Source organism: Leishmania martiniquensis, chromosome 6, assembly GCF_017916325.1.
Source record: "Leishmania martiniquensis isolate LSCM1 chromosome 6, whole genome shotgun sequence".
NCBI lineage: Eukaryota > Euglenozoa > Kinetoplastea > Trypanosomatida > Trypanosomatidae > Leishmania > Leishmania martiniquensis.
Window position 1 is genome coordinate 274964 of NC_090141.1, and position 23175 is coordinate 298138.

At 66.0% G+C, this 23175-nt stretch overlaps 3 protein-coding genes across 3 annotated transcripts; all 3 read left to right on the forward strand.

Annotated features, from left to right (window-relative positions):
* Positions 1-74: 74 nt before the first annotated feature.
* On the forward strand, positions 75-10511 carry LSCM1_07986 (uncharacterized protein; the record flags this gene model as incomplete). The annotated part of the gene is made up of 1 exon (XM_067325333.1): positions 75-10511. One exon carries the CDS (start codon positions 75-77, stop codon positions 10509-10511), a length of 10437 nt encoding a protein of 3478 aa, XP_067181189.1.
* Positions 10512-13453: 2942 nt separating this feature from the next.
* LSCM1_07987 (uncharacterized protein) lies at positions 13454-16717 on the forward strand (the record flags this gene model as incomplete). The annotated part of the gene is made up of 1 exon (XM_067325334.1): positions 13454-16717. The coding sequence occupies one exon, from the start codon at positions 13454-13456 to the stop codon at positions 16715-16717; it is 3264 nt and encodes a 1087-aa protein (XP_067181190.1).
* A 1016-nt stretch (positions 16718-17733) lies between these two features.
* Positions 17734-22515, forward strand: LSCM1_07988 (uncharacterized protein; the record flags this gene model as incomplete). Its single annotated transcript, XM_067325335.1, has 1 exon — positions 17734-22515. One exon carries the CDS (start codon positions 17734-17736, stop codon positions 22513-22515), a length of 4782 nt encoding a protein of 1593 aa, XP_067181191.1.
* Between the last annotated feature and the right edge of the window lie 660 nt (positions 22516-23175).

A 23175-nucleotide genomic window follows, 5' to 3' on the forward strand; every position in this document is an offset into this window, starting at 1 on the left:
CCCTCTCTCTGGCGCGCGGCTGGGTGCCGCATACTTTTTCTGCGCTCCCCTTTGGGCGCATTGCCTTCAGGAAGATGTGGGGCCAACTCCGAGGCGCATCCAGCAGCACGAAGCGCTGTGACGGTGTGACTGCCGGTGCCTCTCTTGTCGACGCGCACAGCAACGACCTCGACAGCCGCAGCGGCTTCTCCAAGTCTACGACGGCTAGGACGAGTGCGGACGGCGGCAGCTGCGCCATCAGCGGAATGGGCTGCTGCACCACCAGCGGCGGTGCCGCGAATACTGGAAGGGCGCTGGATGTGAAGCGGGACAGCGGCAGTGGCGCGCCGAATGTCGCTCTGTCGTCTGGCACCCCATCGGCGCAGACGGCACCAGACAAGAAGCTGCGAGGCTGTGTGAGCGGGTCAGTAGCAGGCAGCAGCTCGCTCGCCTGCGAACCGTCGCTGGCCGTCGATATCACCCCATCGTACACCATAGGCGGCACTCGTTCCGTTACCCCGATGACGCTCCAAGACAACGGGGACGTAATCGACACGAAGCACTCCGGTGACTGGTCACCGAGCAGCCGCGCGGGGCGCACATCGCGCATGTATCGCGGCAGCATCGGCGCCGCAGTCGCGCTGCGTCGCCTTAGCGTGACAAGCTGCAGCGATAGTGGACAGTATCTCGGCAGCGGTAGCCACATCGACTGCTTCCCGGTGGCGACTGTGCTTTCACGCAATAGCACTCACCTCGTGGCTGCCGCGGATATTGATGCCGTAAAGGCGGATGGCGCTCAGAGACAGCTTGGTGGCACCGCGGACATCATGCCCATGTCGTGGCCCTCTTCAGTGCCTCGCAGAGGTAGCCCGGAGCCGCATAGCACGGATACCAAAGACGCTGCGGCGACTTGCCTTATCCCCACTGCACCTGTCGACGCCGGAGCTGGGGCGTCTTTGTTGCTGTCGCATGAGTTAGCTGACCGACCGCCCGCGGACAGTCACTCCCCGGCCTACCTTGGGAGCAACACCGCACAGCAGTCAAGCAACTTTGCAGAGGGGCAGCCGGCGCACCTGATAGCCAGCGGCATGAGCCACAAGGATGGCGGTGGTGGCCGGCTTGCACAGCCGTTATCCGTGAGCAGAGTGGGTCTCTCACCCACCTCCTCCGCGCGCGGCACCAGCGTGGTGCTCGGCACGAATGCAGGCAGCCCGCCTGGGACAGCGAGGCGCTCCCTGATTGCAGGCCCCTTCGTCCTTATCCAGCTCACCGCTCGTTCGTCGTTGCCATCCTTCGCTGGTGTCGCCACCGTCGTCAACGTGACATCTTCCGCGGCCAGCTCAACCACAGAGTCAGCGCTGGTGGCTCACGCGTTCGCAACGGACATCGAACTTACCTCAGGGGAGGGCGCGGGTGCTGCAGCAGCGCCGCCGTTGGGCAGCACGCCCGTTGAGAGGTTACCGATGCTATCAGCCGTCGCAACCCCACACGCTACATTGCTGCAGCGCCTTGCCCCATTAGCCTCTCACCTTCCCGCCGCCGAGCGCTCGGTGGCGGCGGCGATCAGCGGCCGCACCGCGACGAACGCCTCCAAGGCGGCGCTCACTACTGGCCCCACCGTCACCGTAGCTTCTGCAGCGGAAAGGCGGCCCTCCACTTCGCTGTTCCCAATGCCCCCTGCGGCAGCTGCTCTCGGCGGCACCATCACCGCAGTCAACCGTCTAACTGGGGGCACGGTGTCGGACGGCACTCCTTCAGCTTCAGAGGCCTCCACCGTAGCGTCGGCGGTGACGGCCTGCGCCGCTGGTCGGCAAACGCCGCCCAGCACGCCCCACCCTTGCCGTGCCCGCCGCCAGCTCTGCCGTTGCCAGCGCGGCTCTGGAAAGGTCGATGATAGCATGACCAGTGCGCTGCCCGCCTCCACACTTTCCTCCAGACAGCTGCCGGTGGAGACTGTGAGCGGCGCGCCCCAAGGTGCGTATCAATCATCGCTGACACGCTCGCTGCAACACGGTCGACATGTCGATGAGGTGAGCAGGCAGACCGGCGACCTCGTGGTAATGCCGACGCTCACCGACCGCGCGGCGTCCACGCACTTGTCTGCGGCCCCGCTGCCCGCCTCGGCACCGTCGCCGCAGCGCGTGCCGCGCCATCAGCGGGACGTGGGCAGTGAGCGTCGCGAGGGTGCCGCCGCCCCGAGAGCCGTGGTGGCGGAGGAGCGCGCGAGTGGTATTGCACGCCCGCATCTGCAACGAGCTACCAGCGCAGCCAGACCGAGTGCCAGTGACAGTGGAGGGGCTCAGTACCACGCGCCGGCGACGCTCAGGGCGTGTGATATTGGCGATGTTGATGAGGGCGACGATGTCCTGAGCGGGGTGCGTGAGGGTGTCGCCTATGGTGCCGGCTCCACTCCACTTGGGCTACACCCAACGTCAACCCCTGACCCGAGCAGCGACAGCGGCACCAAGGACGATGCCGCAGCGTCGCTCCGTAGACATTCGTGCTCGCACCATCGAGTGCGGATTGACTGCGCCTCGTTTCCGCAGATAACTCCGCAGTGGCCTCGACTTGCCACACCGAGCGAGGTGAGTGCATCACCCGGCGGTGCAGCCCGACGGGGGCTGCTAACACTTCTTCCCGAGCTGTTATTCGTGCCGCCAGCCGACCCCAGCGGCGGCAGTGAGGGGCAGGTCACGGCAGCTGCACGCGCTGGTCGGCGGCCAAGTGAGAACACTGGAACAGGGGTCGTATCGTCCACGTGGACCACTTCCCTTGATGAGTTCAGTGGCGCCGGGGGCCCAAAGCGTTTAAGTGATCGCCTCAGCGCCCGCTTTCCTGGGGAGTTGAATGCATCGCTACCGAGTCCGCACTTTCGGGAGGCGAAGCGGGCGCAGCTGCTGCACAACGGCACGGCGGCTCTCTCAAGGCTCTACCCAAGCTCAGCTGACGCATCCGCGACGCCGGTTCGCGCCTCGTCGCCTGTCGATGCCGGCGCGATGTGCTGGGCTATGGGCGCCGCAGCTGCCACGCTGACACCATCTGGCGGTAGCTCTGCGTGGTCGCCTGCCGCGTCCAGGCTGCCGACAGCGCCCCACACCGACGCGGGACGGCCTCGGATGGGATCTTGGGACAGTGCCATCGGCTCACGCTCCCCTGCGCCTTCTTGCGGCCCACTCTTCCCTAAAGAGGGGGCAGAGGAGCTTCTCTGTTCCCCGTCGCGGTCGCTGGCTCCGGTCTCAAGCGGTCGTGCCCTGGCCCCGTTGCTGACGCTGGCTGATACCACTGTACCTTCGCCACCGCCTCCTGCGTCGCTCGGGGACGACGCGACGGCCACACCGGCTTCTGCGCGGCGCCGACTGACGCTGGATGCATCGGCGCCTCTTTTGAGGTCTCCATCGCCGTCGAGTACCACGCCGGGCGGCTGGCAGTCACTTTTGAGGACCGGCACGTCACACCGCCGGGCCAGCGGCGCTGCGCTGCGCAATGTGCCCTCGCTCTCTCCTCCCACACGCGCAGAGTCACCGGTCGTCGGCGCCAAGGCCTCGCCAACCCTGCTATCAAGCGCGTTCACAATCGCTTCCGTCCCTGGGCCCAAGACGTTCCAAGGAAGAGTTCCACTTCCGTCGGCGCCACCACCGTCGCCCTTGAAGCACGCAGCGCTGCCGTCCTTGGGAAGCGCCGGTGCCCTCAGTGGCGTCGCGCCTCACGGCGCAGCTCTTACGGTGGCGGGCCCGCCCTCGCTTCACAGCGTTGCCGACGGGCCTTTGGGTGACGACGGCACCTCCATGCTCGCTTGCTGCTGCGCGTCCAGCTCGCGGCACACCTGCGACGCTGCCACTGCCCCGAAGCCGCTCCATCACGCTTCAACGAGCACAGCCGCGGCAACCGAACTGCCCGCAGAAACCAACGCCAAGTCTGATGATGTGTCGCCTGGCGCCGCCGCGAAGACGGTGGAGGCGCACAACCAAATCACACTCGCGGGGAAGGTGGCAGTGGATGAGAATGCGGCTCAGCCTTCCGCCCGCTCCGGCAGGGGGGCGCGTTCATCATCAAGCGGGCGAGGCAGCAGCGCCAGCGGCGGTAGCGACACTGGGAATCGGATGCCCAGCACGGCCCGATCGTCTTCCGGCCCAGCGACACCGGCATACGTTGCCGCGACGGGCAGCACGACTTACCTCAGCGTGGTGAGCGTGACGGAGTTCCCTGCGTACCGGCCTGCCGAGCAATTCTTTGCCGGGGAAAGCGGGGCGCCGCACTGTTACCCGCAAAAGCACTCGAGTCAGCCACAGCTTGTCGATCGGAGGACGTCGCCACATACGGCACAGAGCGATTCCGGCGACGACACGGGACGACTGCAACTCACCTGTCTCGCCGCCACGGCCGCCTCTGCGAACAGCGACGCACCCCACCTCTCGGCTGCTGCGTGTTCGTCTACGAGCAGCGCCCTGGCAACAGCATCGCAGCGGAGTGTCATTGGCGGCGGCGCTGCCGCTTCCCAGGGTTCCCGCATGTCGAAGGTGTCCGCGCTATCGGCCGTGGCGCGGCTTGTGGCGCGGCTGCGGCGCCTCACCAGCGGCGGAAAGCCGTCGGTGATCGCGTCATCGGCAGGGGCGTCTCTCGGCACCAATGATAGCGACACCAATGGACCGGAGACAGATGCAGAGCTGCAAAGGCGCGGCACCGCACAGGAAGCCCCCTTGGCGGCAAGCAGCCCGGCTGGCGCCACGTTTTGCAGTGACGCGTCCAAGGCGGTGCCATCTGCTGCCCATTCGATCTCCGCTGACTCTCCGTTGCCGGCGCGGTGCGGGACGCGGGTGAGGTTATCTACGCGATCTTCTTTGGCGAGTCGGCACTGCTTCAGCGGCCCGCGCGCAGAGCCTTCCATGGCTACCCCTGCGCCCAACGTGGCTACCGTTGCAAGGCCGGCGGCCTCCCCATTGCGACCCTCGTTCCCATCGTCGACCCCGCTTTCGCCACCCTCCACTGTGCTGCTGCAGATGCCCGTTTCAGCGGGTGACGAGCACGCAATCTGCGGTGGCGGTGGCACCGGCGTGAAGGCGGATCTGCTCGGTACGGCGCTGGACGGCCCGCTGACCGCAAGGGACACGGCGCGTCCACTTGCAGGGCCCTCGCTTCCCGTGGGTTGGCAGCTGCAGGAGCAGCGCACAGCGTGCACATTCGGCAGCAGCGGGCCTCGCTCAGAGATCGTAGTGTGGCCCAAGGTGGATAGCGCCGCCACTGCCGAGAAGAAGGCACTGACAGCGGACCGCAACTCCACGAGCGTCGAGAACGCGCGCGCAGTCATCGAGACCTTGACCACCACCGCCGAGGCCGCACCACCGCTATCGGGTGCGCCAAAGGGCCGCCAAGCCCGATCGCCGTCGCGGCTGTCCATCACTTCATCGCCCTCTAGCGACGCCGAGGTCGGTGAGCAGGCGCTGCGCAGCACCTGCAAGGGCGTTTTGGTGCCCAGCGTGGTTCCTCTTAGCACCAGCAGCAGCGTCACCGAGGCGCATCCCCGTACTAGCAGCTGCGGTAGTCAGCGTCGCCCGTGTGGCTACGCGGTGCTAATCGCCGCCTTCGTTGCCGCCGCGCGGCGCCCGTTGAGGTGCCCGAGGCAGCTGGAGGGCAGTGACACTTCTCTTCAGGCTGGCAGACCTAGTCGAACGCCGCCTGCCAACAGCACCGACGGCATGCCCCACGCCACTGGCGTTTCCATGCGCCATGATTCCTTGTGGACGCTGCCGCCTGCGTCGTACACCGCCACGGCAGGAGCAGGAGCAGCAGGGCGCTGCTGCTCTGCGGCGCCCGCACCGGTGCCGAAAAACGTGCGCAGCGCTGATGACAACGATGCCGGCGCCACCCATGGAAGCTCATCAGGCCCCCACCCGTTGAGGTCAGCGAAGGCCAGCATAATCTCCAGCAGTGCCGCCGCCGCCTCCAGCACGCAGTCGCAGCCGCATGCGCGTTCGAACCGCGGCGCACCAGCCTCGCGGACTACCTGGAGAGGCATAGGTGATGAGATGGGACGCCAGTTGTCTGCTGTGCTGCCCCAACGCCGCAAGCCATGCAACAGCGGCGTGGCCATCAGCTCAGAGGAAGACCGCACGAACGCTGAGGTGTCGACGGAGTCGCAGACGCTGGCGCGCAACGCGAAAACAGGCGGAGACGCGCTCTGCACGCCCAACACGTGTGAAGCGACGAAGGCGAGGGCAGCGGAGCCGCTCTACGCTGGGCAAGGCAGGCAGGCGCACCGCATCGCCCAAAGCGGCGCCGGCGTCGTCGTGGAGCGCGATGCAGCGTCCTCAGCGCTGCTGCCGGGGATCGCCGGCGACGAAGGTCCGTCGAGCGGCTCGGGGGCGCCGCGTGGCTCTGCTATGCGGACAGCCTTAATGCCGCCGCTCTTTCACCTTGTGCTCAACGGCGACGCCGACGACAATGACGACGACGGTGGTGGTGGGCCATACGCATCTCAGGTGACCGCCAGCCCGCTCAAGACTCCCGCGAGGACAGGTCGGCACCTTTGCAGCAGCGCGGGCGCCGCCAGCAATGACACGGGCTCCCTTCGGTATGACCGGCCCTCGCGCTCCACCTCCGCCGCTGGCTCGTCGGCGTCACCGCCGTACCGGCAACTTTGTAGCCGCTCTCACACCACTGGGCCCTTGCTCTCTCTCCCGTCGGCGGCGCAGATGATATCCACTTGCTCCACGCTGCCGCCAGCGTTGTCCTCCGCCACCTCGGCGATGTCGGCCTCCGGCTGCGGCTCCCCTGCGACGGGATCGGCGCCGCATTCGACGTCGCCACGAATGGTGCATGCTTCACCATGCTTCGGCAGCTCCGCTGCAGTACTGCAGCGGGCGCCGAGCTCTGTCACCACACAGGACACCGTGAGGCAACAGGGCCTCTTCCAGGTAGCACCGCTGAGTAGGCGCACCTTCGTGAGCGCCCTCGATGACACCACTGCACGACCGTTCGCCGCTGCAGGCGACAAGGAGACGATATCGTTCGCCCCGCCTACTCTTGGCGCCCCCAGTCGCTCCACTTGGACAAGAACAGCTTTGATGCACCGGCCACGTAGCGGGCCGCCCCGTCAGTGGACCTCCACGTTGCGCCCCATGGACTCGGCTGCCACCTCCATCTCGACAACGACGACAACGTCGTCGTTGTTGTCGCTGTGCCCGCCCCGCCGCCCCCGCAGTTCCACAGCCGCTGCTCCCACGGCCTTTTCCTCGATCTCCCAAACGCCCGAATGCCCATCTACGCTAGCCAACGCAGCGCGCAGTGCGCCATGGCCTGTGCCGTCGCAGAAGAGGCTAGAAATAGGGGGTACACGCTGCACGCCCAGAGGTTACCGCGGCGATTCCTTGTGCGGTGACGCCGAGCATCAGCGGCTCGATACCGGCAACCGCGACAGACAGCCGCGCGACTCCCACCACACTGCTGCCGCTACCCTATTGCTGGGCTCTGCTGCGGCGCGGCGACGGCTGAGCGACCAGTACGGCAGCAGTGCAACAGCCGCCGCAGCGATGGGTACAACCGTCGGCACCGCCGTCATGCCAGAGAGCCGTAGTGGCAGCAGCACGGTCTTGGTCTCCGATGCGGCCCACGCGAGCGCAGAACGCGTGCCGCTCGAGCTGTGTACGCTGCGCTTCACACCTGCTGTGCCGACAATCACTGCTAAGGCGTTGCACATGGGCGGTGGTGGCCGGCGCCGCTTCAGCAGCGGCCGCTCTCCGCCGCACCCTCTCGCGGCGGGTAGGCGGTCACCTGCGCCAGCCACGGAGTGCGAGTTGGCAGTGGCGGCACACGACAAATTGCTGGTGCTGGAAGTTTGCGACACCGCTACGACGCCAACACCGCCGTTTGTGTCTGTGCCGTCGACCAGGAGCACCATCGGCGCCCCCACGCCGTGCTCGGGAAGGCTGACGGAGTTGAGGGGCGGCGGCGACTTCGGGCGCGGTGCCACTGGTGACCCTACCACAGTAGACGACAGTCAGGTCGCATGTGGCGCCTTGCGGGAAGGCTCCGCCGCGCTGTTCAGCGTGCCGTGCTCCCGAGCGGACAAGAGCGTGAGCCGTAGTCTCGGATGGGATCATGGACCTCCTCACGGCAGTGGCAGCTTCGGCGTGGCGAAGTCCGGCGTCCCCGTCGTGATAACACCGCGTGTGGTTCAGCTTACCGTTTCAGCGGCGCCTGCTTCGATGCATTCGACTACGCTGGAGCACCGAAATAGCGGCAGCAGCGGCTGTATCGTGGACGACGCTGAGGGCGCCGCACGGCAGGCATCCGTGACGACGGCGACGGGCTCATCGAGTGGTGCTGCCGATAGTGGTGGTGGTGAGGAGGAGGATGCTGCGACGAACAGGAACTCTTCTACGCCGTTGCCGACGACTATGGCAACATGTGGTGCGAACCACTCGCCACCGCTGCTCTCGTGCGATGCCGCACCCGCGCTGTTTCAGCTGTGTAGCCCGCTTCTCTTTCACCACCAGCGCACTGAGAGCTTTCCCAGCGGCGGCGTCCCAGAGCTCATGCTCGACAAGCGCGAGCCCAACTCTCCATTGAAGCCAACACCACAACCGCAGAGCGAGACGGGGGTGCAGTGGCCTGCTGGCCTGTGCGGCGCAGCTGCACGCGACAGTCCGCCGCAACAGCACCAACAGCAGCAGCAGGAGAGTGGCATGTCGGTGTCAGTAGCACCCGAGGCACCAGCGCGGCTGTCAGGGTCCCCTTCGCGTGCCAGCGCGACTTCAGTCATTCCTTCCCCCCCTGCCGCTACAGCACCCCGCTACAGCGCGCAAGCAGCCCCTCCTACGGCCGCGCCAAGTGGAGCCTTTACGGTGCTGCGGGGCAGTAGCGGAGGTGCCGCTGTCGCTGCCGTAGGTAGCTCTAACATGACAAATTATAACGGCCCAGACGCTCCCTCGTCTGCCAGTTCGGCTGGCGTGCCCCTGGCCGGGGCAGGACGGCCACCAGCGATCGTGCCGCTGTCTTGCTGCTCGCTCTCTTGTAGTACTCGTCCATCTCATTCATTGCTGTTTAGCGGCGCCGAGTACGACCTCCCGGCACCTCTGTCGCCATGCGACGCCTCTGGCAGTGGCGCTGGCGGCAGTGCTAAGGGCGGGCACAGCGTGCGTACGTCATCTGAGCTCCCCAGCGGCACCCTCGCGTCTCTTCTCTACTTTCCCCCAGAGCTGCGCCGCGGGCCGCAATGGCGCCACCTCCAACAGCACTTGAGGTGCCCCCGCAACACTGCCTCGCCACCTCCACCGGCGATCACGCCCCAGCACAGTGGCCGCGTCGGCACTCCTTGCTGCAGCACGCAGCATCCTCAGATGATACCCACATCGTCGTCATCGTCGGCGGTGCTCGCCATCGCATCAGGGGTAGGCGCAGGCACCACAAGTCCGACACGACCATCCTCACCGCGGCTGTCGGGCGAGCGCCGCATCTCACCAACGGCGGCAGCAGGGCGGCGGGGCACCCATGACGGTGCGGTGACCGACTCGGCGGAGGAGCGGCGCTTCTCGCACTCGCTTCAGGGCAGTCGCAGATACAAGGCGCTCTCTTGCCAGATGATGGGCATGCGGCCCTTCAGCGACGATGCGGGTGAGCTTTCTCTTGTTTCCGCCGTAAACAACGCGACCCTCGCCACTTTCATGTCGGAGTGGCCAAGTGGAAATAACGCCAGCATCTCTGCCGTGACGCGATGGAGCTCGAGCACGCATGCGAGCGACGAAGCGCCAGCCGCTGCCGCTGAGATGGCTGCTGGCGTGCCACCGAGAGCTGACAGCAACACGGGGTCGCGCCTCCGAAAGCAGGCGGAATCGCCTCATTGTAGGGATAACGGAAATGGCGCGCACAGTGGGCCACCTAGCAGCAACGGAGCAGGGGCTGCGGTGGACAGTCTCTCGTACAGCGGGCGCTGGCCTGACACGGAGCACGGCAGCGGGGGGGATCAGACGAACAGGGATGCCGCCACCGCGACGACTTGTGCACGTGGCAGCGCGTCCCCGCTGACGTGTTGGCGTCGCCCATACGACCGACGCTCAGCAGAGCTGAGCGATCAGGCAGGCAACGGCTCTCGTGTCAGGCCAGCTCCCGCTCTCGTTGTACCAAGTAGCACGAGCACCTATGAAGGCGTCCACGACGCTGGCAGCAGCCAAAGAGACGACAGTGATGCCAACAAAGGCTCCGGGTGTGGCGCGGCCACGCATCCAGCGTCGTACGGGACGCTTTCACCGTTGCTGTTGTCTACCGAGCTGGCAGCCCCTACGCCAAGGAAGGCGCGGAGGCGCTTCTTGCCCGTGATCGCCTTCCACTCCGGCTCCACCGAAGGCCCTGAGTGGTCGCAGGAGGCCACCTCTTGGGAAGTCGACCGGTGCGGCCGGCGCGACAACGCTTCAGTGAGTGCTCGACGGTCGCTCGCGAACGGCGCTGCCATACGCCCCGGAGATCAGGTTGGCGGTGGGGACAACCCATCTCCAGCGCCGCCGCTCATGGACCCAGAGCTCGGCAGGCCCGTGAGGTGAAGCGGCGAAAACGTCAGCACAGCGGCGTCGCGTCCGTTCAGCGCAGCTGAGCCCCCCCTTGCGAGACCTCTTACTGAAGGACGACTGGGACCGGCAACTCCATGACCGGTATGGGCGGGCGGATAAGCGTTGGCCACCGTCCCCCAAGACCTTCGATTCGTAGAGATGGTCAGGGTATCGGCGCCAACAGCGCTGATACTCCCAGCGGCGGTGTAATCAGAAGAGAATGGTTGGCTGCGACGAGTTCGGCAGGTGTGGCGCTGCTTTGGTTCGACTGGCTGGGTCCCGAGTTGGTGCGCACGCGGAGACGTGCTCTCGAGCATCAGCCCCACCGCGCCCCGGTAATGAGGCGACTGCGATGCGGTAGCGGCGGTGGGGCACCTGCACCGGGCGCATCAGAGCAGATAACGGCCACCGGCATCCTCACTGCCGTTGCCTACCTCCTTGTGAGGCCTCCCGTGTCGTTGGTGCGCTGAACGCGGGGGCGCCGACGTGATCGTGGCTGCCGTCACACCTCAGTTTTCTGCTACATTGGCGCCAGCAGTAACACCCAACGCTTTAGATGTCGCTTCGTTGCAGCCACCGCATCCGGTTGGCCAGGCACAGCTTGCTGTGGTACCTGCGCGATCGATGCTTTCGTCCCACGCACGTAAAGCAGCCGCCATGGCGCGTGGCGCAGTTGCCGAGATTGGAGTGACGCCTGCGGTACTGCACCGCAGTCACTGCGTAGCCGAGCGTCTGGTGCAGCGACTGTTGCATGACATCTTCGAAATCGCTTGCGAAGACGCGCTGTCCACTTGCCGAGGAGACGACCAAGAGAAGAGTGCACGGAGGACTGTGGTGCCGGAGGGGATACGCGGCGCGAAGGATGCAGCATCGGACAGCCATCGCAGCGGAGGGCTCCTCTTTGCGCGTTGTCGCGGACACTTCGCCAGGGATAGAGACACGACGGACGCTAATGTGTGCATCGGGTCTTCACTCCCCCCGCCCCCGCCCCGCCTTGCTTTTGTGGCTCTCACCATTGCTCTTCTCGCGCCTCGTCGACGGCGTCGACACGGCTGATGTGACTGCCTCCCGGTCCCTATCCCCCTTCTCTTCCCCGTTTTTTGTGGTGCTGCGCCGTCCGCGCCTGGGCCATCCGTCCAGCCGCTGCCCCGTCGGGTCAGCCAATGAGGATTGCACAGACATGGCCGTTCGCCAATGGTCTGAGGACGGACAGGCAGGCGGGACGAGCGTGCCCGCGCCTACCCTCCCCTCCTTCCCTCGTGTGCGTGTGCATGGAGCTTCGGAGAAGAGGGAGGGTGTGTGTGTGTGTGGTGGTGGTGGTGGGGGCGCGGTACAGCCCCAAACAAGTCGCCATGTGCACTGGGCACGCGTGCCGGGAGACCATCGCTTGCGACGGCACTTTCAGTCTCTGTGATCGCCGCCGCCTACTTGTGGGCGCTGCGGGGCACTGGGCGACTTTCTCATTCCTTTCCTCTTTGCGCTCACCCCGTCCCACAAAAATCGGCGCTCAACTCGGGCCCTCGCATTCGGCCGTATATGAAACGCAAACGGAGCGGTGCATGCCGCCTCGTCTTGCGTCCGCAGCACGCATTCAGCGGCTGCTGAGTGCTGATGCCGCACATGCGCTAGTTGGTGAGTGTGCGAGTCAGTGCTTGCACTCAGAGAGGGGACCGCCTCTGCAAGCGGCAGTCCTCCTCCTCTCTTCCTCACTGGCTCACTGCGTGTGCATCTCGCCCATCACCTCCTCGCTCGTCGCTTCCCTCTTACCACACCGACGCCGTATCGACGCGCTGCAGAGGAGCGGCGGACATCGGCCCTTTTTTTTGTTGTTGGCTGCACACTCCCCCGCTTGGACTCCACCTCAACACCGCCAAGAAAGAAGGCGATACGTACACGAGATGGACCTGACGGGTGCGCGCACTCGCAGGCGAAGAGGCGCCCCCTTCGGCGAACATGGCCCCCCCCTTCCCTCCCCTCTTCCTCCTCCCCACCCACATGCACTCATATGCACACGCGATTAGACAGAGAGGCCCGGGCAATGCACAAGCGCGTGCGCGCGTAATTTCCGGAGGTCGTACAGGCACGAGGGGGCGACGAGGAAAGGGACATGCCGCATTAGTTCGGCAGCTCCGCCCACCGCTCGTCTCCACAGACTCAGGGCCAGAGGAGTTCAAGGAAGTCGCGCGTCCCTTCTCTCCACCCCTCCATCTCTCTCTCGTACCCGTCGCTCACCGCTTCTCTCACGTTTACTTGCTGCTCTTCTCTGCTGACACCTTGCGGTTGCGGTTGCGGTTGCGTGCCTCACTGGGCGCGCCTGCCTCTGCGCGCGCGTACTCGCTTTCGGCCTTGCCTCTGCACCTCCCACGGGTGCACCTATTCTTCTCAGCGCTGCCTCCTCCTCCCTCTTCCTCGTGCTCTGCGCACTCGCCCCGCACCCACTCTGCCGTGGTGTCAGTGGGCTTGCGCAGGTCAGCTCTCTGCGCCTCTGTACAGCCTATACGCTGCCGGTGTTCGCTGTGGTGCGAGTATACGGCTGCATGACTTCTGCGTTCCTCTGCTCATCCCATCCCCCGCCTCGCCCGTGGCTGCTTTCCGCTCTCCGCTCTCCCTCCTCCCATTCCTCTCTACACCCCCTCCCTCGCTCTCCTCCTCGCGCGTGGCACCCCCTGCGCTGACTGCGGGCCTTCTACCGACCAATCTGCTCACTTGACACGCGCAAGCGCACCCGTGTGTGTGCGCGCGTATACGTCGAGAGCCTTTTTGCGTTCGTGCACCTCGCTGCGCTCGTATTCCGCGCGTGCGCGCCGTTTTTCTTCCGCGTATTGTGCCGTCCTCCTCACGCGCCACAGACGCATGCGCAGACCACCTCTGCGAAGGGCGTCACGTATGAGGTCTCCAGTAGCGATCCAGTTTTGTCCAACCCTTCACCTGCATGCATGCGCTTCTTACGGTCTCAGCATCAGAGGCGGCAGGTGCTGCTGTGCCCGTTGCTACTTGCGGCTTCGCAGACAGCGGTGGCCGCGGCAGCAATGGCGGCGGCAGTGGGTCAGAGTGTTGGGGGCATCAGCCGTGACTTTTGGTGGTGGCTTGCCCTCGGTCTCTCCGGCCTCTTCGTCGCTCTACTCATGCTCCTGCTGCTCTTCTCCTGGACCCGCTCCCTGGCTGCGTCTGACGCAGTACCAGCATCACCGCGCCACAACGGCTGCCATGAGTTGGGGAAGCCGAACGACGTCAGACCATTCGATGGCGAGCCCTCCTCACCAGCCATGATTGCGGCGCGTCGCGGCAGCCACAACTTGGACGTCACACACTGTGACGCTGGCGGGGCGGCTGCGCGTGTCTTCCAGCACGCACATCATGCGAAAGGCCGCAGCGACGTCGAGATGGGGGTGGCCGTTTTCGATGGTTGCGCGGTGCCGCCCTCGCCAGTGGGTGAGCGCCCAGCGTCGCGGCGACCAACCACGACGGTGACGGCCATGCTGCTGCCAGGGCGCACACAAAAGAGGGCCGAGTCTGCGTCGACAAGACGTTTGCCAAGCGATGATCATCGTCGTACTGCGGCTGCCGTACCGCAGCGTGGTGAGCCGGCTACGCCGCCCCGCTCCTTGAACTGCTTCACCTTGCCTGCTGACTCCGGCCTGCCCAAGCAGTTTCAGTTGCCTGCGCTGGGGCGACTGCACCACTGCCCAAACGGCTTAAGCGAGGTGAGACCAGAAGCAGATGTAGGCAACACTGTGAATTCATCAGCAAGCTGGATGGCTGCTGCTGACCACCACGACGTGGAGCGCTCTGCCCTCGGGAGGGGAGCTGGCCGCGCCTCACGACACCTGCGGTTCGAAGCCGTGCCGGGGAATTTCCGGGTGACCGGCGACACTCCGCGAGACACCCCGGCCGGCGAGGGCACGTCACGCGGTGCGCTGGCGAGTGCGCGTGAAGGAAATACTGCAGTGCAGCCCACACCCAACGTGCTGCCACAAGAGGCGTCTGCGAAGCTGAAGCGGTGCACCTTGCCCAATGCGTTGAGGCAGTACTACGTTGGCGTCCCTCGTGTGCAAGACGCTTTGGCCGCGGCCGCATCGCCCGTACGCATGCCGGAACGCCGCTCCTCGCAGGCGGGGCAATGTCCTATAGAGAGACGGTCGAAACTAGTGCCGAGCGGAAGCCATCAGACGCCCTTCACGGGCGCGACAACCACCGCGGTTGCGTCGGTAGCACCGACGTCGTCGACTTCGCATGGCGGAGCTGTTCTCAATCCGCTGACGTTGACGTCAGCGCCGATGCACACGGCGGCCGGACCCGAAAGTGGTGACACCGCCTCGCTGACAGATCTGGAGTCGTTTGCGAGGAAACGTCACGCGACCGACGCGGATGGCGTCTCGGCGACGGGTCCGGCCGCGCGCCGGTCGTCGGCGCGCCGTGAATCGCAGCGCTTCTCGTCGCACTCACAGTCGAAGCTTCGCATGGAGCTGTTCCGTGCGGGCGGCGAGGGGGGCCCAGCGGCAGTGAGAACACCTGTCTCCGGCGCGCACGTCGACAGGCGTCCTCTCCCTCAGCTGCATTCCGCAGAGGAGAGACCTGCTCTGCAGCAGCTCATGCTGTATGCTGCGCCTGCGCCGACCTGCTCGAGACCGCGCCGCCACCGGCGCGATCGCCAGTTGCTTTCGCAGCCGCTTGCACGCTCACGCGCCAGTGCTTCATCGTCGCCGGTGGCTCTGCGGAGAGCATCGGCTGGCTGTGCGGCAGCGAAGCGGTCCGCAAGTGCAACGGTGACGAAGGGCGTGCCGCAGCTCTTCTTTGGCCAGCGTGGTACATCGCCGGGGCGGCCGGCAGACGCGGCAGCACTTTCCCAGCCCACCGCGGCGTTGGCGAACGGTGCTCTGAACAGCCGTAGCAGCGCAGCCGCGCAAAGGCCGCCCATTCCAAAGACTCTGGTGGGGGACCACCTCACGCAGGCCCCCGCGCCTGCAGGCGTGGCGTCGACGCTGTTCCCGTCTGTGAGCTCCCGACCGAGGGCGTTGGCGGCGGCGGCAACGGCGAATTCTATTCCCCGGGGAAAGTCCACGACAGCGACGGCTGCCGCTGCCGGCGGCGCACCCATCAAGCCGCCGAGCCAAGCGGCCGCTCCACGGCGCAGCTCCCTTAGCTTCTCGATGAGCGGCCGCTCGCCGCTCCGCTGCAGCCCAGGCCACATGCGGAGCTCTAGCCTGGTGACGTTCCTCGACCAAAAGGATATCGGCGTCGGCGGCGGGCCACGTGAGGGCCCTGCAGCTGCACCGCTTGCACAGGACCCGCAGCTCCCGACGCCCCGCCGAGGGTCCGCTCGGTCGTCTTCCTTATCCTATGCCTCCCCCGGCGCGGGCGGCTATGCTGGCGCGGCCCGGCTGGGGCGCCTCTCTGACCCTTTGGCGCCTGCAGCCGCGGCCCCCGCTCTTGCCGCATCAGCCCCAGCGACTGTCGAGGTGACTGCCGCACGAGGACACCGGCGCCTCGGGCGGCCGGAAGCCACCGCCGGCGTAGAGGGACTCCAGGCGAAAAGCCCCGCGGCTAGTGAGCCGAGTGCGGCCGCAACGGCGACGCCGCCGCACTCGGTGACCACAGCAACGCCGCTGGAGCTGCCCACCGACGTGGCAGCGCGCCGTACCCCGGCCGCTCTGGCGCCGCCAGCCTCTCTCGTGGCCCTTCAGCAAGGATATGGCGCAGCTGGGGAGAGCGGCGATGCTGCTTCCGGGGAGAGCCTTGACGGTGATGATGGTGACTCTACTGGCAGCGAGGCGAGCACAATTGCCGCTGGCATGCTGCCGGACGCTCCTCGCAGACAGCGAGGCTGGACCACCACGATGCCGTCTGATCCAACTGCCGCCGTGAATCAGCAGCAACGGCAGCGCTCGGCTGCGCCAGCCTACTCCGCCCCTCGCCAGCGGCCCTCCTACTCCTTTGGGATCCAGGTGCTGCGCATCACGCAACCGACCGGTGAGGTACAGGAGTCATTTGCGCCATCCTCTGTCCTCGCGCAGTGCTCTCCACACCGTGACATGGCGAACATCATCTCGAGTGACGCGTCGACCACGCCCCCTCAGTACCTCCTCGCTTCCAGCGGCGGCACAGCGTTGCCAACGCCCCCGCCCTTCTCAGGCCCACGCGTGGCGCAGGCGTCGGGAGCTGCAACAGCGGCAGCGGCCGTTCAAGTAGGGCTAAGGTGATGCGGCGGTCAGAGGGCAACGAAGAGGGGGACTCCGCGCGTACATATGGCCAACGGGCGGTCGTCGGCCCACGCGTGAGTGAGCAGGCGCGCCTACGCACATGTGCGTGATCAGCGTGCCCACTTGACTCCCCTCCTCACAAGATCACCGCGCGAAAGCGCGTGTGGGACGTGGGTGAGGGTGTGGTGCGCTGGCTGAGGTGAGCTGAGGTGCGGATAGTACCGTCGGCGCGTGCCCCGCGGTGGTGCCTGCTTGTCCTGCCTTTGGCTGGACTGACTGTCGAGGCGGCACAAAACGTCTCGCTCTCTGTCCCCTTCTCCCCTCCCCTCTTGACTTCCGTCTTGACTTCCGTCGCCATTTCTGCCTCTGTGCTGCGATGCGGCGTGCCGTCGCGCTCCTGTCATATCTATCTGTATAGAGATGGATACATGGGCGATGTATAGGGCGCCCCGTCGTTGCTGCGGCGCCCGTGCGCCACCCGAGCTCTCCTCCGCTCCTCCGACGCGCACATGTGCGTCTCTCTTCCTCCCGTCCCACTGCCCGTTTCAGTGTGTGTCACTGTGCGTCTCCGCAGAGGGGTGTGGGGCACAGCGCACGCACAAACTATCGCTTACACCTTCTCCCCCTTCATCGTTGCCTTTCTTTCATCGTTACGAAGGACCCCTCCACCTCTTCCCACCACTTGCTCGGTGATGGGGAGCCCCACAGCCGTGGTGACGCGCGTTGGCAGATCCGCACGCCAGGCCGACATGCCCCCCCACGCCCGCCCGCCTCAGGGCCCTCGCATGCCTCTGCTACTTCCTCCGTTATCTGATGACCACCGCCGCCTCTGGAACGGGTGGGCTTCCGGCCTCTGCGCATGGCTCCTCCGCCACCCGTCATCCGCCGCTGCCCCCCTTTTTCGCTCTCTCCTCACGCAAACACACAGACACTTCGCCGTTGCTGCCTCACCAAGGCAACCGAACGTGCCCGCGCCCTCCCCCCTCCTCCCCACCTTCGCGGACTGAACCCGCACCATGGCAACGACCGCATCGACAGACACCGCAGCTGCGGCCGCCATGGGGCTGGGGCCGTGCGTCGATCCGCTGCCGCCGCCACTTGAGCCGCCGGTGAAAACCAATCAGCGGCCACTCGTGCACGCCTCCAGTAACGCCGCCGCAGAGACGGCTAGCGCCCGCGCCTCGTTGTCAGCTACGGGCTCTTTCGGAGAAGCCACTCTACGCTACCGGAGGAGCGATGCCGCGGCGCCATCACCGCTGGCACCGGGCTTAGCGTTGAAGGTAGCGCGGCGGTCAACACAGGCCACTGCTGGTGCCCAGGAGTCGGTTCCGCTGATGACCACCACAGGCAGCTCTCAAGATCCAGCGGTGGCGACGCAGCGGTCGCTGGCCTGCCATCCGGAGAACAGTCTGCGTAGACGGAGCGCATGTTGGAGCGTCACACAGGAGGGTACCGGCCTCGCTAGCGCTGATGAGCACCGCTCTCGCACGAGCTCCGTCATCATCTTAGGTTCCACGTTCGCCAACCACCCGGACTCCGCGCCGAGAGCCGCTGACACGGCTGCCCAACATCATCGCCTACACGGCAGGGACTCGTCCCGCACCCGCTCACGGCAGGGAAAGCGACCCCAGCTGGCGCACAGGCAGTTGCCGTTCTACTGCCAGCCAATGCCTATCCAGCTGTCCAGGAATGCATCGTGGCTCAACGGCGGCAGCGGCGCCCGCAGCGGCAGCCATGTAAACTTCAGCTCATGTCGCGCGTCGGCCAGCAGAAGTTCACTAGCGGCCGCTATTTCGGCGCCCACCGACCCAGCGCCGCGCATTTTTGCAACTTCACACTGGATCCGCGCGGCCTTAGACGTCGCCGCAGCGCATCCGCAGCACACGGCAACGATGGGCAAGCCCTCGCGGCTTCCACAACTGGCGAGGCGGACGCCTCACAAGAGCGAGTCCACGATGCAGGCAGCTGCGCAGCTGCACGGACGTCGCGTCGCTGCGGCGGTCAAGTCGCAAGCCGAAATGCGTGAGTTCGCGGCGATACTGCGACGTGTGGAGGCGAAAGGTGGCGCTAACGCGTGGCGCCACTTGCAGCAGCGAAGGAAGCGCGACGCGGGGGGTGCCTCGGCGGCTGGTAGAGTGGGTGGCAGGGCGAGCAGTCACGGCCGACAGCGACCACATCACCGCAGGTACGGCGAGACCGGCGACGGCGCCAAGAAGTGCCCCTTACCATGCGGGCAGGCGCCACATCGAGCTGCTTCGCCATGTGGAAGTAGCAGTACAACCAGTCACCCGCTAAGGAAACCGTCGCTGAGTGGCAGCGTCGCGGCCAGCGGTGAGGAGGCAGACGAGGACCGGGCCAGCGCTTCCGGCGTCTTCTCCGAGGTGACTGAGCTCGACGACGACGAGTTCATCGCTGCCGTCAGCCCCTCCCTTCGCACCCACCGTGCAGTTGGGTCTCTGGAGTCGAGGTGGCCTCGTGGACGTCCTCGCAAAGCTGGCTGCGCTCCCGAAACGGCTGCACGGAGAGCGTCAGCCGCTGCGGATGCGGAAGCAGCAGCGGCCGAGGCGGTGCTCCGCAGAACGCTTTACAAGCTGCACGATCGGACGGCGCGTGGGATGGTCGCGCTCCAACATCGACGAGCAGCGCGGACGCGCGCTGGGAAGCCAGTGCTGGAGCGGGAGCTGCAGGCAAGCCAGCAGCGACTCAAGCGCGCCTACACTTGCAGCACAGGTGAAGGCGGGGGCGCAGGTGCTGAGGTGCGTGCGTCGCCCCGCGAGGTCACTGTAGTGGCCGCGACAGCGGTGGCAGGCCCGGCTGAAGCGGTTGGACCTCTGGATGGAGCAGCGGTCCCCTTGAAGATTCCGGTGGTTGACGATCTCACGGCACTGACTGTCTCGTGGGGTGGCGTACCCGACGGCGCGCAGGCCTGCGACGACGGCAATGAAAGCGGCCTCGCCAGCGCTGCGTCGTCGACAGGAAGTGTGAGGGGCGCGATGCAGCTGCCGGAAGTGAGCGGCGAGGCCCTCCCTGTGAGGGAGGAGAGGGACAACAGCTGCGCTCGAATCAGTGCTCGTAGCGGCGGCCGCGAAGGCGCGGGTCCGCTGCTGGCCGGCGCTGATACTCCTGTTACGTCCATCGCGGTGCCTGATCGGCGCAGAAGCTCGCTGACACCGCTGAGCTCTCTGCTCAGCAACAGCCCCCTGCCCACGGCCAATGCCCACACGCCGCCGTCCGCCACTTTTCACCTTCTCGGGCGTGACATGGGGAGCCCTGGGCAGGCCGCACAGATCGCCACGTACTGCTCGGCAGACGCGTCTGTGGCAGCTGCCGAAGAGGAGCGGCACTTGCGGAGCGAGCTACAGCGACTTCTGGCTGAGGCGAACAAGTGCAATGTATACGGGCTGCACGGCGCGCTGCGCGGTCGGCCGGGTGGCTGCCCATCCAAGCCTACGGGAGCAGCAGAGGCTGCAGGGCGGACGGGCGGCGTGGGTGTGTGTGCTGGTGCAGCTCACCACAGCGCGTCGCTGCTCAAAAACAATTGGCGCCGCGGGAAAGAGCTAACGGCGCCGCCCACTCCGCAGCTGCCCGCTCAGTCGGCTGGAGGAAAGGGCGCGTCTGTGCACGTTCCGGTCACCAAAACGACATGTAGCGCTCCCCTTGCTGTGCCCGCATCCGCGACAGTTGCCGGTGCGCAGGCGCGACGTTCCAGCGCATCCTCCTCTCTACCGGACCACAGCGTTTCTTCGCAGCGGCGAAAGCGGCGTCACGGCGCCCCTCCCGAAAGAGAGCGGACAAACTCGATGAGCGTGATGAGCGCCACCGCCGCTACGTCACTCTCTTCGTCGCTTCCGCTTCTGAGAGGGAGCACGGCGACTGCTGCGGGATCGTGTGCTGTGATGACACCGGCCACCTTTCCTGTGGTTTCTGCTGCCGGCGCGCAGGCCGTCTCCATCGCCGTGACTCCGCCGCCCTGCCGCCCTGGACACAGCAGCGTGTTTCTCAGGCGAAAGAAGCTTCCTCGGCACAAGCCTCTGCCAGCTATCGTCGGTGTTGGTGAGCATGCGGTGGGAATTCTTCAGCATGAGCTGCTTGTAACGCAGCGGTGGGAGCTGGAGGCGGACCAGGCGCACGGCCGCGACATCGAGTGCACCTGCGCCATGCTGCAGCGACTACACCCCCTGCGAGAGCAGCTGATAGAGCGAGATATATCCACGAGTACCAGCCGCGCCGCCACGGTGAGGCGCGGAGGCGCAGAGTCAGGCAACCCACAGCTGCTGATGCTCGACCCCGTGCCGGCGTCACAGGTGGTAGCGCCACTGGACGCAGAGCTCGAAGTGGCGATGCCGTTGCCGAGCACATCCTCCCATGCGCCGGGCAGGCGGACCGCGGAGGCGGCTGCGATGGCGACATCATCCACGCTGCAGCCGCGCAACGAGGCGAACGCCGCCATCGCCCGCTCAAAGGTGCCGGAGGCGGTGCTGCACCGTCAACGGCAGCTCATCTACGACGAAGCGGTACGGCTGGACACGGCAAGCCGACTCGAGGCGCGAGCCGCCTATCTCGATGTTCTCACTCGACTCGCGCGCAGACATGTGTCCTCCGTGTCGTGGCCTGCGGTGTTGGCGCTACTTGACGAGCTCCGTGGGCGTTTGCAGCGCGAGGTGCAGCTGGCGATGGGCGCGCCGGCCGCACAGCCGGCCGCGATAGCGTCCTCCTCGTCGGTTTTGGCGGCGACGCCGAAAGCAGCGACCATCGCGCGACACAGCTCATCCTCTCCGATGTCCTCACAGCCGCGGGCGTCTGTGGCGCTTCCAGCGGCCACAGCAGCGCCACAGCCGTCCGCGCAGCAATACGGTGGCCTTCAGCATCTGATCGCCACTCACCTTGGGGTACTCGAGCTGACGCAATGGACGGTGCAGGAGGTGCTGCAGCACCTCGCCGCGCTGTATCGTGTGCCTCTATCCCTTCTGCACGAGTGGGTCGCAGAGCAGCAGCGGCACTACTCGCAATCGTACAACTACGAGGAGCGCTTCCTCGCTGTCGATCGTACCCTTGCTGGCCGTGCGGCCACGGTCGAGAAGGTCCTGCGGCTCACGCTGCACCACTGCCGGCGACCGCCGCTCGCACCGCCTCAGAGCCCATCAGCAACTGCCGCTGGGGGCGCAACGGGCTGTGTCGAAAGCTTCCAGCCGCCGCCGCCGTGTGGGCAAGAGGAGAGTCTGTACTACATTCGTGTGCTGTCATCGGTGCAGTCAGTGGCATCTACGGCAGTCCCGCTGAGCTCGACGGCAGCGACCCCCTTCTCCGGGGCGGCCGCGTCCGCGCAGAACTTTCCCAGGCCGCTGGGCGACGGCGCGGGCGCGTCAACGATGCGTTCGCTTTCTGAAACGGCCTCCAATGGTGCCATGCTGCCGTCTTCGTCGTCCGTCAGGGCTCTCAACTTTCTCGGCCAGGCTGTGATGGTGAGCGTCATCTCCTCGGCCGTTGCCGCCCCCGCACGCTCGAAGGATTACTCCCGCCGTACCGCCACCCGAGGAGCACTTCGATGCCGCAGCGATGACAGCAGCGACGCTGACGCTGACGCAGATATGAGTGACGCTGTGCTGGCGGTGGAGCTGATGGAGGCAGGGGCTCGATCCCCAATAGCGCGTGGCGAGCTGAACCTGCGCAAGTGCGGCCTCCATGTGTGTGGCACGCACCGCGGCGGTGGTGAGCGGCACGCGCAACATGTGCAGGTTGCGCTAAGGCGTAAAGGCTATCGAAGCGCGGAACTGAAGGCAACGTTAGAGGTGCTGTGAAGCGGTGCGTGCGGGACGCCTGCGCACAGGTGGGTGCCCTTCGCGTGGCCGCTGCTGCCGCTGCGCGCATCGTTCTCTCGCCACTCTTATTCGCAATGGACGCCTGCACGTGTGTGTGTGTCTCTCTCTGTCGTCCCCAACAGTCCTTCACGTGAACCGCGTGCATCATCTGCGCGTGGCGACACACACACACACAGACACAGAAACACCGGCGCAGACCTTATCAACCTCTTTTCTACCTCCCTCTCGTGGGTTTGGAACTCCGCTTGCGGGCCCTCTTCACCCTTCCCCCCTTCTCCCCCGCTGTATTCTATCAACGCCGCTCCTCGCCCCTCCACACTGCCAGATGTCTGCAGAGAGTGGAGGAGGGCCGCGAGGGAGTGAGGAGGAGTGAGGGGGTGGGGCTGACACAGAGAGAGAGACAGCGAGAGAGACGACATCGACTGAGATGCGCACCTTCTATGATAGGGGCTCAGACACGCATGACGGCGACACGCAAGGCGCTGCAATGCGTGCGCATGTATATAGTAGTATTCGGTCAGTGCGTTATGGACGCTTGTGTTCCCAGCACCCAACGCTCCCCCTCCCCCTCCCCCTCCGACTCGTCACGTGCGCAGGCCATGCGCTCGGCTTATTTGTTTGTTACTATGAAGGTGCATG